The sequence below is a fragment of the Arvicola amphibius genome, chromosome 5 (genome assembly GCF_903992535.2).
Source record: "Arvicola amphibius chromosome 5, mArvAmp1.2, whole genome shotgun sequence".
Taxonomy (NCBI): Eukaryota; Metazoa; Chordata; class Mammalia; order Rodentia; family Cricetidae; genus Arvicola; species Arvicola amphibius.
In genome coordinates, this window is record NC_052051.1 from 128,763,465 (window position 1) to 128,777,181 (window position 13,717).

At 44.3% G+C, this 13,717-nt stretch overlaps 1 protein-coding gene across 4 annotated transcripts in view; it reads left to right on the top strand.

The window, feature by feature from the left end:
- Snx24 (sorting nexin 24) overlaps positions 1-13,717 on the top strand; it is a 145,124-nt gene extending 131,407 nt beyond the window's left edge. For 3 of the 4 annotated variants that reach the window (XM_038331807.2, XM_038331804.2, XM_038331806.2), the window contains 5 exons: positions 5,148-5,242; positions 6,699-6,731; positions 7,262-7,326; positions 7,538-7,570; positions 12,273-13,717. In XM_038331807.2, the coding sequence (XP_038187735.1) occupies positions 5,148-5,242; positions 6,699-6,731; positions 7,262-7,326; positions 7,538-7,570; positions 12,273-12,340 (294 nt within the window). In that variant the 3' untranslated portion in view covers positions 12,341-13,717. The remainder of the gene's footprint in view (positions 1-5,147; positions 5,243-6,698; positions 6,732-7,261; positions 7,327-7,537; positions 7,571-12,272) is intronic. The other variant, XM_038331805.2, reaches the window with a different exon arrangement.

Consider the following 13,717-nt stretch of genomic DNA (forward strand, 5'->3'; position numbering starts at 1 on the left):
GTGCGTGTTAAAGGGACCTCATCGATTAGAAGCCCCTTGGTGTTTCTTTTCCCACCCGTGGGCTGTTCTTCTAGCTTCACTGAACAGGGTTCAGTTGGAGGTAAACTTCTTCTGCCCCTACTGGCACAGACTTGCTTTGAACATGCTGAGTGTATATTACCACGGGTGGCCAGTTAGCCCTTGCAGTGAAAGAGCTCCCCTCTCTCCCGTGGTCCTCTCCTTGTTTGAGCAGCCTACTTATGTGGAAAGTGTGATTTTTTTTTTTATTTTATTTTTTAGTTATTGTCCTTGTTGCCTCTGGCTCTTCCTCCCTGTATTCTTTCTCTTTCTTGGATTGTTGGGGGTGAGGCAAATGCGCTAAGCGGGTTGGGAGGATGACTCAGCTCTGTTGACAGCGGGTAGCAGAAACCCTTCACGCTGACCTGCCACTGGAGACCACAGCACTTGTGTGGAAGCAGCTACTCTCTGTCTTGGATCTGTGATTAATTGTACCTCTTACTATATTTTACTCAATGCTTATACCTGTAAAATGCAATGGGATTTATTTCTAGTCTTTTCTCTAATTTGGCCATTTCATTTTGAGTTACAATCTCTTACTTTGTAAATTATTTGCCAGGCCTCACATGCCAGCTTTGCAAGAATGGGCGAGCAGCATGGGAACTCTACCACCAGGGACTTTAGGATCTCAATAAGACAGCTCTGGGCCTGAGACTTTGCACCATTCCATCACCAAAATACTCCTTACCGGATATGTGTGGAGTCTAGGCTTTACCAGCTATGGGTCAAAAGGTTTCAAATCATATTTTCCCTACTGGTTCCTTGTGTTGGGGAATCCTAGGCACCACTAATTGTTATACTTTTGAGTTTTATGTAGAAGATACAGAACACAGAAACAGTGAACTAGAATGCTTTCTAAAACTAGGGAATCGTAGATTTTTGTCCGCCAGGATGAATTCTTTACCATGATGCCTTCACCACTTAGACAAAGATTTTTTTAAATTTACTTTTATTTTATGTGCATTGGTGTTTTGCCTGCATGTATGTCTGTGTGAGGCTGTCAGATCTCAGAGTTACAGACAGTTATGAGCTGCCATGTGGGTGCTGGGAGTTGAACCCAGGTCCCTTGGAAGAACAGCCAGTGCTCTTAACCACTGAGCCCTCTCTCCAGCCCCTGGACAAATATTTTTTAACCATAGTCTAAAGTTGAAGACCCTGATGTGAAGTAAGCACACACTCCAGCAAGTTTTGACAGAGAGGTAGACCCCACACAGGAAGCCAGGGCATCTTTTGGGGGAGGCTTGTGAACAGCAGTGGTTGGCGTGTCGGGTTCCAGGCCAAGTGTACTCAAGTGCTCAGCAATATGACTTCCACAGCCTAGCTGAAGGAAGGTGTCCTCTGCTGAGCTGTCAGGGATCTGCACCTCCCTCTCCTCCGTGTGTGTGTGTGTGTGTGAGAGAGAGAGAGAGAGAGAGAGAGAGAGAAAAGGGGGGAGAGAGAGAGGTGGGGGACAACGACTGAGTTTTATCCCGTTTTCAAGAGGATCCACAGATCATGTGTGGCTAACATCTAGTCACTATAGAGATAATCATCCAAACTTCTTTTCAAGTGGGTAAAAATGAGTTGGAAATCAAGACACACACACACACACACGAGAGTGAAATCTCTCACATGCTAATTGTATGCCAGATACTCTTGGGGATGTCTCCTTGAATCCTCACGAGAACCTCATAAGTACAAGGAGAAAGGATGGAGACCAAGTCTGACAATCAAACCCATATGCCTTGTGCACCACACTGCCTTGAGACTAAAAATGAATACCACCAAAAAACTAACAAAGACCAGCAGTCTAAACCAGTGGGAACATGATTTCATATTTAAAAATGTGATTTTTCTATACAATTAGGAACTTATCTGGGGAATAAAGTTGGGTGATGTGAACCAGATGGGTTCCGAAGATGCGCGATGTGTCAGGGTGTGGCCCTGGAGAGGCATGGTTGCTCCTGGAGACGAGCATTTCAAGGAACGAAGATGGAAGTGGAACAGCCGGGAGGCCCCACTTCCTGTTCAGTCTCCTGCATGAGATCATGTGTTTATGGCCCAAAAGACTGAGTTGAACTAATTTAATTCCTATTTGGCATCTCTGTACTAATTAATAACAGTTGTTTCATTTGTACATATTATATTAAATTAGGTAAATTTTTTCATCTTTGTTCGGACTAGAGTATTAATTCTTTTTGTGTGTGTGTGAGGTTTTCTAACAAAGCTCAGGAAACATTCCTGACCACATAGCTGAAAGCCTTAGCAACACTCCCTATACACTCGGGGTACTGCTTTCTTTATAACACTGAGCCCTAAAGAGTAGCTTGACCATTGTTTTCTGGAAAATATTAATTGAGAATATTCCAGGAACAAAAATAGATGCCTGTAAGTTTCTAGAGTTTTCTGTGTTTCTGTCTGCCAGGATGTCTTACCTAAAACAATGTGGTCATCTGTTTGGAGAGCTCCAGGGAGAGGGAGCAGGATTAATTCCTGTCCCTGTGTGCAGTGTAAACAGCTTTTTGCCTGTCTTTTGTCATTAATGATCATGCTGTGGATGTAGCCAGTGCATTGTAAGCCAATCTGTCAAGGCAAATAAACAATTCACCTTGTTAAAATTCCCTAAATCTTGCATTAATAAAACCAAAGGAGCCCCCTGAACACTCAAGAGATGTCTTCCCCCATAGTGCAGTGATGGATGATATGTCTAAAGAGCCTGGAAATTAAGTAGTTCGGGTCATTAAAAGTGTCCCGCACTTCTTATTGATTTAATTTGTTTTTAAAAAGGTAGGGGTGAAGATAAGAATGTGGCACCCGCCCCTGTTTTTTTTTTTTTATTTTTTTTTTTAAATCTAAAGGCTACCACCTATACAAATAGTTAAAAAAATTTTCTGGGGCAATTTCTTCTATACTTAACACAACATTAAATCATTTTTCAAGTGAGTATTAGGCTGCCCTGTTAAGCAGACACCTAGAAATATCTTAGTGGTCCTTCTAGTCTTTGTCATGACACAAACTTCTAGAACGTCTCAGACTACCAAAGCAATACTCTCTGGATATTCAGAAACTCTAGTGAATAGGTAGGGCTTGAGATAAATGTCAAACAATTGGAAAGAAGCGAACTGAAATGTCGGAGGTTCTGTCTGTGGGCAGAGAGCCTCCTTCCTCCTTGGCTTTCTCAAGTGTTTGTTTTTCTGCTTGCATAACTAGGAAAAAAAAATATGAGATCTGAGATGACAGAGGGGACTGCGCCCCCGTGTCTGCATTCGATGCACTTTTACCCTGTTACCAAGCTTCAGGCAAGGGGGCTGGAGGTTAAAATACACAGACACACACAGACAGAGAGACAGCGACACGGGTCGTCCTTGAATTCCCCAAGAATGCCCCCTTTATTGTGTTCAGGGGCAGATTATATAGAGATAGCCACGCCCCAGCCAAACCCACCAGAAACCACTCTCCTGCCATCAGGAACTCCTGAAGGTCTCGTGCTCAGAGCAGCTGTAGGCACTCGGATCAGGGGATTACAAGAAACTCAGGATCTGGGGTCTCACTGCTCCCAACATGTGTGCATGGATGGATCAGTGGGAGTGAATGTGTTCAGAGGGTGCTGTGCAGGATCTTAACCTCGTCGCTGTGCTCTTGGTTGAGTTGTGTGTGCGCTTATTTCTTTATCCCGTCCTCCCCCGAAACCCGCTCTATTTGCTGCTGTGTGCCAGCACCCGCTCTATCAAGTACCCAGGCAGATTTATTTAACGACTAGAGGAGAAGTCCCCTTCACTCTTCTATCTTCTCCTTTTAGTCCTTAACATCTTTCTGGTATAGTGGGCTCTGGGAGGGATGGGGACAGCCCAGACACTTAACCTTTCTAGATGGGCTGTCTCTGGGACCTGACTAGCAGGAGAAATTGCTGACAGCCTGTGTAGCCCTAATCCATGTATGTGATCTGCAATGGACAGTAGGATCCCTCACCTGTGAGAAATGTGGCAACTCAATATGGAAATGGTGGTATGCCCATATTGCTTAGAATTTGATCCTTTTTTGTTTGTCCTGTGTCTTCTTTATCAGTTATATGGCTTTTTCTAGGATTCTGTCGGACAATATTTAACTAATTTCCATTATTCTTTAGATAGCATACACTTATTGGTGGGAGGGGGAGATTACCCATGGTATGTTATTTAACTAGACCCTTAAGAGCCACTCCTAACTATAATTCCAACACTGAAGAGGCCGAGGCAAGGGGACTATTGTGAATTTGGGACCAGCCTGGACTAGATTGTAGACCCTTCTTTCAAAAGACAAGCAAAAGAGCAGTTGCGTAGTCTTTGGTGCCTTTCCCTCACTCTTTAGTGGAGAGAGAGGACCAGGTAGCAAATGTGTAATCTGTTAACACACGTTGGCAGATTCTTTTAAAAATGCATAAATATGAAAATGTACCCCATAGCCTCCATCAGATTTCTCCTCCACATTTTGCATAATTTGGGTCTCGGTGTGCTGACACGTTTATGCCATTATGCCAGCTCTTTAGAAGAGCTCTTTAAGTGGAAGAAGTTTATAGATTTTTTTTCAATATATGCCCTGATTTACACTTAGCGGTAAAGTTGTCACTGACCCTTTAAGTGGAGCTGTCCAGATGGCAATAAATGTCAGCTGGTCCTAGTACAGGGGCAGGTGATAACTAAGGGCTTAGACTAAATCTTCCAGATGGAAAACCTGCAGTATTTCCTAGGAGTAGCAGCCTGTTATGGAAATGTAAATACTTTATCACTCAATAGGGGAAATTTGATTTGTGTATCTGATGTGCCTGGGGTTGGACTGTTCAGGATGGATCAGAGTCTCTGTGAAGGCATGAACCATGTCCGGTGCTTCTGCAATGTCTTGTCTGTTAGGGAACGTCTGAAGGTAGGAGACCCTTCTGTAGATCTCCCGAGAATCGGTGGGTAAAGTGCAGGGTGTGTAGTGTGTGCCAGGCTGAATCCACTCCTCGTATCAACCCTGGGGAATGTTGCTGGCTATGACTTTGATAGACACTTATGCCTTTTTGATGGAGTTCCTTTGATTGATGGTCTAACAGACTTCCCTCCCGGCTCTAATTCCATTTTCTGCTTTCACAGGCTGTCATTTTGGAGAACGAAGAACTTCCCAAACTCTTCCTTGATTTCCTCAATGTCAGACACTTGCCCTCTCTACCAAAGGCAGAAAGTTGTGGGTAAGAACCGCTGCTTACATTATGGGTGTGCATCTTAAGTAACTCTTCAATAACTGATTGTCCTAACACATGTCCCAGAGTGGTGCCACAGGGCAAGCTGGCCACATCTAAGCTCTGAGCCGAGGCATCATTCTCTCTCATATCCCTTTGCTTATAGTGAGGGGAATCCCTCCCAAGTCTTCACCTCCATCCTGCAGCAAATGGTCCAGGCAAACTTATGCTTAGGCAGAAGGAACTACCCTCTTAAATGATGGTGTCACATAGTGCCACAGATGGTAATTATGAATCCAGACTGTCCTTGACTTGTGCCAAGTATACATATTCGTGTAGCTTTTTAAACATATACTTTTATTATTTGAGTGTATGCTTGTGTCTGTGTGTGCCATGTATGTGAAGGGGGTGCCTGTGGAATCCAGAAGAGGGCGTCAGATCCACCAGAGCTGGAGTTACAGGCAGTTATGTGTTGTTGCCCAACATGGGTGCTGGAGTCCAAACTCAGACCCTCTGGAAGAGCAGCAAGCATCTTAACCACCGAGCCATCCCTCCAGTTCCCATGTTCATATAGTTTTAAAGCTATAGAAGACTTTAGAGATTATTGTTCCAACTCCCCTCATTTGGTTGTTGGTCAGAGACACAGTATTTAAGTGCTTTTCCCAAGCCATGTATGTGGCAGAACCCAGACCTTCCACGGGGGCTGCTGTCTTCTCTGACCACTGCTTCTCCCTCAGGAACTCGTAACTGATGAGCTGTAGTTCCCAGTCCCTGTTAACCATGGAACTAGGGATACAGCATCACCAGCAACTAGAGAAAGTTCTAAAGAATGAATTCTGAGATAGCCTCTGAAAGCTCAGCAACACCCCTGCCCAGTGTTGATCCACAGAGACATAAGGCAGCACAAATCCATCAGAGGAAGGGGCTCTGCCCGTTCTTCCCCTCCGACCCCAGCCTTTTCCTGAGATCAAGTTAAACCTGAGATGTCTCCGGAGTGCAGGGCAGTAGACACCTTTCACCGCGCCTCCTCAGCACTGTGGCCCCTTTCTGCTCACCCCAGAGCCTGAATTATCTTTCATACTCACCAAGTGCTCTATGTGGCCAGTGTGCTCTGTCCCAACCTGTGCATTCATGTTTCCTATGAGAGCAGGTTCATGAAGGCTCTTGAGTTTTGCACAGAAACCTTAACAATTACAGGGAATGAGGTCTTTTTATTTCTATTCCAAGCCCCAAACAGTAATAAGGCCATACGATTTTTAAATGATCTTAAGGAAATTTTGAAATGCCCAGAATCTCCCAGGCTGATGATTTCTTAGGATTAGTTGTCAGCTGTACTTTGGCTCAGTACACACTCTCAACCTTTCTGCTTGTTTCCTATTTCACTGCTGAGGGTACTAACCTTTGTTTTGTTGCCATAAATATTGGTCCAACTTAATTGTTTTTTTTTCTTTTATAAAAATTTCAGATCTTTTGATGAGACAGAATCTGAAGAGTCAAGGTAAGAACTGATGTCGATCAACGAGGAGTTGGTTACAGAGATCAGTACTAGAGATGAGTTTGTTCAATGTCTAACTACCCATGGTACGCTTGTTTAAAGTTGTGTTCCTCTTGAAAACCTATGTTGGATATTGGTTTGAAGATGATAAGTATTTGATAGGAATTTGCAGGGCTAATTACTTGTAACTCGGCATGACAGGGGTTAATTAAGAGCCCCACATGGCTTCATGCAAGTAGTAAGAGTACTGTTGTACTTGTGCTCAAACCCCAGAGTTTCAGAAAGTACTTCCCGGCAGTGGTATTCACTGCACAGATGAGCATCTGTCTCACATCCCAAAGAGAAATATTGGGAAGCAAGTGAGCTGCCATGACTTCCTTCCTCTGTGTGTGCGCTGTTATTCACCCACGCAGGGAGATGCAGAGACCTAGAGACATCCCACACAGCAGTTTGATCCCCTCAAAGCTAGTTTGTAGTGTTTTCTGTTTACCGTCGTCCCCTGATGCTGACATGCCTGTTTTCGACCTTTCCAGCAAGCTGTCCCACCAGCCGGTGCTGCTGTTCCTCGGGGATCCATACGTCTTGCCTGCAGCCAGCGGTAATCAAACCTGTCATCTGCTAACAGCTCTTTACTGATTTGCCCCTGCACCACATAAACCACGTTTGTAATACGGGTCTAACAGAGTGACATCGGTCCAGGGCTTAATCATCTGCCAATAAACCAGTGCTCTTGGTGTAAGAGACATTTAGAATTTTAATTGGGGCCAGCCTTTCAGGAGGAAATGTAATTTTTCTTTCTCTCTTCCTAGCCTATTTTGAATTAGAGAAAAGAAGGGATAAAGGTATTTATTTTTCTTCTTTTTTGTGATGTTTTTCAGACTGCTGCTTGTTTTTAATCTAGAGGTCAGAGTTCAGGTTAAAGGTTCTAGTCTTTCTTTAAAAATGCTTCCTTCCCAAAGCTGTGTGCATGCATTGCAGCTATACCTGCGTTTCCATTTAGGCTTCAGTGTCTTGAATGATAGACTATATGTTTTTTAAGTTGTGGATTTTAAATACAGCTAATTGATTTAAGTGCAACCATAATCGATATTTCAGCATGCGTCCTTTTTCGGTTCCAGTTCCCTAGAGTCCCTCTCAAAGTGTTCTCCTATGCAATGTTCCTGGAGGACATTCTCAGGCATCATCTCATTTAATTTGCAGGCAGCCTTATAAAATAGGCTCAGCAGGTAATATGATTGGCTAACGGGGAAAATTCCAACTTGGGGATGTTGGTGGCTTGCCAGACTCAGGTGGACCGTCTGAGGCCCAGGTTTTCCTTCTTAGCATTTAGCATATCAGGTCTCCAGTCTGAGAATGACAAGTATCAAGTCACAAGAAAGCATAGATGAAGGATCCATTGTTTCTGTCAACTAAACCTTCCTACGAGCTGGAGAGGAGACTGCTGTGTAGCACGGGGCTTGTAGTTGGGTCATCCGCTTGCCTGCCGGTAAAGGAAAGATGACCAGGATGCAGGCACAGTTCACTCTGAGACCCCTCTGACCCTGCTCAGAGAGTCGCCTCAGCTCTAAAGAATATGGTTTCACGGTGACTTTTTGTGCATGTCTTCTCAGTGAGGAACAGTTACCCCTTTTAAGGACTGCTTCCTATACCTAAAATACTTATATTAATTAATTAACATATTAGCCAGTGTTATATTAAAAATATTGTGTTTAGTAAATACAGCACAACCCAGTCTAGATTAAACAGCCATTATCTTGTAAAATGATTCCATACATAATTGTTCTGGAATTGTCTCTACTCAGACATTTCATGCACCTGTCGAGAGTTCCTGCAGCAGTGGGGAAAACAGTAATGACTGGCCCGGAATAGCCAGGGGCTTGATGGAAGTGAGAGGGGGCAGGGGGTATAGTTTGTGATCCTTAAATCTGATTTTTTAAGCTTTTAAGCAGCACCTACCACTTAGTATACACTTTGACAGTGGAGACCGAGGGGCCTTCTGGGAAGCAGCATCAGGGCAAATGTCAGAAGCAAAAGTCAAGAGAATACCCTCAGTTTTAAAGATTTATTTATTTCTGTTCTATGTGCATGAGTGTCTTGCTGCGTGTATGTATATGAACTCTCTGTGGACCTGCAGAGGTCCCTGAAACAGGAGCTGTCAGTGTTTGTGAACCCCCGTGTAGGTGCTAGGAACCAAACCAAGTCCTCTGCATCAGCAGCCAGTGCTCTTAACCCGTGAGCCATCTCTGGCCTCCAGAGAGAATTCTCTTGACAGCCTCAAAAGTGCGTGTTCTGGCCTTTGTCTTAAGTTTTCTGGAAAATACAAAATAGCCCTTTCCAAGGACCCAGGTAGGCATCGTCAACATGGCTGAACATTCTGGACAATGCTCTTCTTTGTCTTGCTTGCCCTTTCATTAGCTTTCTGTGTGCTGGCCACATCCTCTCCCTTCAAATGCTGTCTCACCCTTGGCTTTCCCATCAAAGACTGGACGCTGCTTACTGAGCTTTTCCTTAAATAATCTGCTTGTGGCCTTGAACTACCCCATCCGTGCAGCTGAGAGGTGGTATTGTATTTCCAACACAGACTCCTGCTGTGGCTCACAAGAACTCTGTGGTCTATTCCACATCATCTCTCCTCGCGTACCCTACTTGGTTCCAGCTAAGCTGTGATTCATCCTGGGCCTCAAGTGGACCCACCCTGTTAACCCTCTCCCCCAGGACACCTGCCCTGCCCATCCTACTGACCCTGCCAGCCCTGCTGGCTCCACCTGTAGAGCATTTGCCTTGCCAACCCCCTCCCCCAACACCTGCTGCTTCCTCCTTGAATCTTCCGGTCTGCATGCTTGGTGGGCCTGCCAGCTCCCAGGCCTCATGTTGAATGTCATAGCTTCGCAGCTTTTACTTCCCCTCTCTCTCTAAAGCAGCCTCTGTACAGCTTTGTTCTGTTTTTGTTGCTCACGGTGAATATTGTTAGATAGAGGCATGTCAGTAAAAATAGCAAGAAGTGTATCCCAGGTTGTGTTCCTTCCCCTCTCATCCCAATGGGAGACCAAGGAAAGAGCAGTTCCCTGAGTATGTCAAACAGGAATGGACGTTGTATTCGGTCAGAGCCATGGGGAAGCCTGCATCTACAGTCTAAAGGGCAGCGGAACAAGTGAGTGGGGTCAGGCGCAATACCACTTATCCCATCGCTGACATAATGAAGGGGGTTTTCATTGTTTTATGGGACTTTGTTGAATCCTCTTAAGTTAAATATGTTCATAGTGTAAATTAACTGTATTTAAGTAGATTTTCAGATTTCAGATGGCAAAGGATAACAATATGCCACCCATGTGAAATATGTTTGGATATTTTATTGAAAATTAATCAGTGATTCACTTTATTAATATCTGTATGAGAAATAAATTTAAAATTAGAATTATCTAGACCATTTCTTCAAATACACAGATTTATAGCCTACTGAAGGCTTTTAAAGCTGTGATCTATGAAAATTATGTGTGTGTGTGTGTGTGTGTGTGTGTGTGTGTGTGTGTGTGTGGTGTAGCAGAAAGGTATACACTCGGGAAGCCAGTGTCATTAGCCAGAGAGAAAGCTCATTAATCATGTAGTAGAGAGATTTGTTTAAACATTTATTTGTATCATTTGCTTACTGGCACCTGTTTCATGGCCTGGACAGAGACTGTAATTTTTATTTCTGGTAATTAGAGGTGTATATGGCATGTGGTAATGACCAAGTATATACAGTGTGCCAGGCCCAAGCCATGAACTTGGTTTCACTCGCCAACTTGTCAATAACCGGTAAGGAAGGTCTTGGTGTGAAATCCTTCACCACTGTTAAAACAAGTCATCTGTGTTCATAGAGCTGGGAGGTGACTACCCAGGATGCAGAGCCATTTCAGTGAACGTTTGCTAAGGGAAATCAGTCAGATATCCAGCTATGTACTTGACTTCGCCCTTGACTAGACTCAAAGGTGTCTCAAACTCAGCGGATCCCAAACTGAAATGATTGGCTTCTAATTCCCTCTCATTCCTCAGCTTCTCCCACAACCCCCTGGCTTGCTAAAACAGAAACCCAAGGAGCTCCTGTGATGACTTCAATTATTATTAAATTTTCCTTCGCCGACTACCCCCTCTCTCTCCTCCTCCATCTTCCTTCTCCTTTCTCCCAGCCTTTCTGTGAGACAGAGTCTCACTATACAATCTAGGTTGTCCTTGAACTCAAGGTCCTGCCTCAGTTTTCAATTCCTGGGATTACAAGCGCACACCACCCCAGCCAGCTTAATCCTTGACTCCTCCCTTTTATTTCCTAGTCACTTGTATCTGTCAGCAGGTCACATTCTTTGTTTCTCTAGAACCCATCGCTTTTCTGTGTCCTGCATCAGCATCTTCCTCTGCACTGTTGCAGTAACCAAGCTGATCTGTATCCACCTCACACTCGCTTCAGTCCATTCTCGGCGTGACAGTCAGTCATCTTTCAAAAGTTCATGTCTTGCTTCACTTAAAATCCCTCAATACCCTCAGCACATCTCTGATATATTCCCGTGAGATCTTCATAGGTCTGACCTGTTACCTCTGTCCTCCTGAGCACCAGCCCCCTCACTGCCTCACTTCCAGTGATGACTCTGAATCCCCTGGGCTCCCTTGCCATAGACTGTATTGTCCCCTCATTGCCCCTGAAGCCTTCCTACCTTCTCTGATGAAGCTCAGTTCCCTTGCACATGACTTGATAAGGTAGCTGCTTTATAGGGCATGGATGGATGAAAAGAAGTATCAAGATGGTAGTCCATTTGCATAATAACTCCCCAGAGTGCCCAGCTTTCACCTAGCTCCTGATGTAATTGTGTACAGATTGACACTTCAACCTGAACATCTGAGCCATGGGAAGAAGATTGATCCCCCTGCATTCCACTATACCTGCTCTCACACTAGAAACTGGCTCAACATGCTTTGCGTACCTCTGCATTGCCTTCTGCGCAAGTGAGGCTGCTGTTTCAAGTTGGACAGGATGACTTTTGTTAGAATTTTGCCCTTCGGAGTTAAAAGACAGACTCCCTATTTCTCTTCTCCAGAAGTGTGCCCACAAGTACACGCACAACTTGGACGAAGTGGCTCCGTAAGCCTCAGTGGAAAAACCGCAGCCAAGTAGTCCCAGTAGAAATCTTGGAATTCCTTCAAATGTATTGAGATTTTTGTTAGAAATTGAATTGCCAGCACAATCCATCTTCCTTGTGAGGAAGCATCCAGATAAAGAGCCCCTGAATCTATAACACTACATATCTGGCCCTGCAATCCCGCAGCACCTGGTGGGATCCAAAATGGCCTCCGGTTGGCAAGCACAAATAGTAGCACTCCTTGCTGTGGGTAAATAGGCCCAAGTAGCAGCCCTGGCCTCTGACACTTGATCTCTGATCTTCTTTCCTGACCAAGGGTGAATAGCTTGGTCATGTGGACTCCAGAGAGATGTAGTGGTTCTGACCCTTCTTCCATAAACACAATTATATGTCGTTGGTGCATGTTAAGAAAAGCAGCTTTCTTTTTCTTTTTCAGATTTTCCCAATGTGGTCATCGAAGGAGTTCTTCATGGAATATTTTATTCTCATCTGCAGCCCAGGTAGAAGCCCTACCTGACTGGAAGAAGCTGAAGCAAGTTTCAGTGTCAATGGCAAGAACATCAATAGCTCGACCAACTTAACTGAAACTCCATGACACAATAGCTCTAGCTAGTGGGAAAATTCAGTCCTCGCTTCCTTCAGAACAGGGACATTTATATTAGAATGGTGCTTTTAAAATTAGAAACTGAACCAGGGCAGCAGCTTATGGCCAATTGTTGGAGTAAAAAGGAGATTCCAACATGGGAAGTCAGGACAAGGAAGCCGCAATGGATTACTGGGGGCACCGAGTGTCACCAAACAGGGCCACCTCTGCTTCACCTGCACCATTTGCTAATTGGAAATCATCTCCTGAGTCCTGCTGACACTGAGCGACTTTGGTGGCCTTTTGTTTGGACCTTGACAACACTCATCTTTACGTCATGAGATTTGTCTCAGTGGGGGAAACCGTATCCAGGGGTGCTGGCACCAGAAGAGGGCCCTGGAACCCACTGCTAAGTGTGAGGAAAAAGCCAGCCTGGAAATCCAGTTATACTGACAGTAGAGTGCACTGAAGAACAGGATGCTTTTAGTTCCCACTTCAGGGGCGTTGCCTCCCACCTACAGGTTGGCTTCCAGCATCAGTGCTTGAGATGAAATGGGGTGTTGGTGCAATGCTTGAGAGTCCCCTAGGAAGACACTATACCGAAAGTCTAGCCTCACATTTTTTTCCTCTAGTATTGGAAAGTATGAGTGCCCCTCTGAAGGCCAGCTGGCACCCCAGTGAAGTCCCAGGAGCCCTTTCCTGTAGGAAGAACACACTTTAAACACTAGCCTCACACTACAAAGTTCTTGTCCCAGTGGGAGTCAGATGTGAGTTGACACTGGTAGCAGCAGGCACAGACGTACTGTTTGTGTCTGGGTGTCCTCCACGGTGTACAGTCATGGTGTTGCCACAGGCTTTTGTGTGGCTATTCTTACAGGTTCCTCTTCGCTGGCATCATGTATGGATTAATGTGAGTTAGATGTTTGATGACGTCTTCTCTACTGGGTGTCAAACAGATGGTCATCTTTTGTAGAATGTATGTCCTACCTGTGTGTATGTACTGATGAACATAACCTACTTATGGTTATAAATTTTCATAAATTTAAATGTTGGAGAAAATGTGTACAGTTGAAAGTATCATGTCATGAATTTTTATGAGCATCTAACCCCACAGATTGAAAGCCTGCTGCGAACTTTTGAAGATACGTTTTTACGATTGATTGTGTAATTACATGTTAGAAATAAAGTAATCAAGTGTCGTCAGCGAAAAATAGCTAAATGGTGAAGTATTAGAGATGATTTTTAAAATGTTTTTATGTTACTAGCTATTTTGAGTTAAATAAAAATGAACAAAAGTA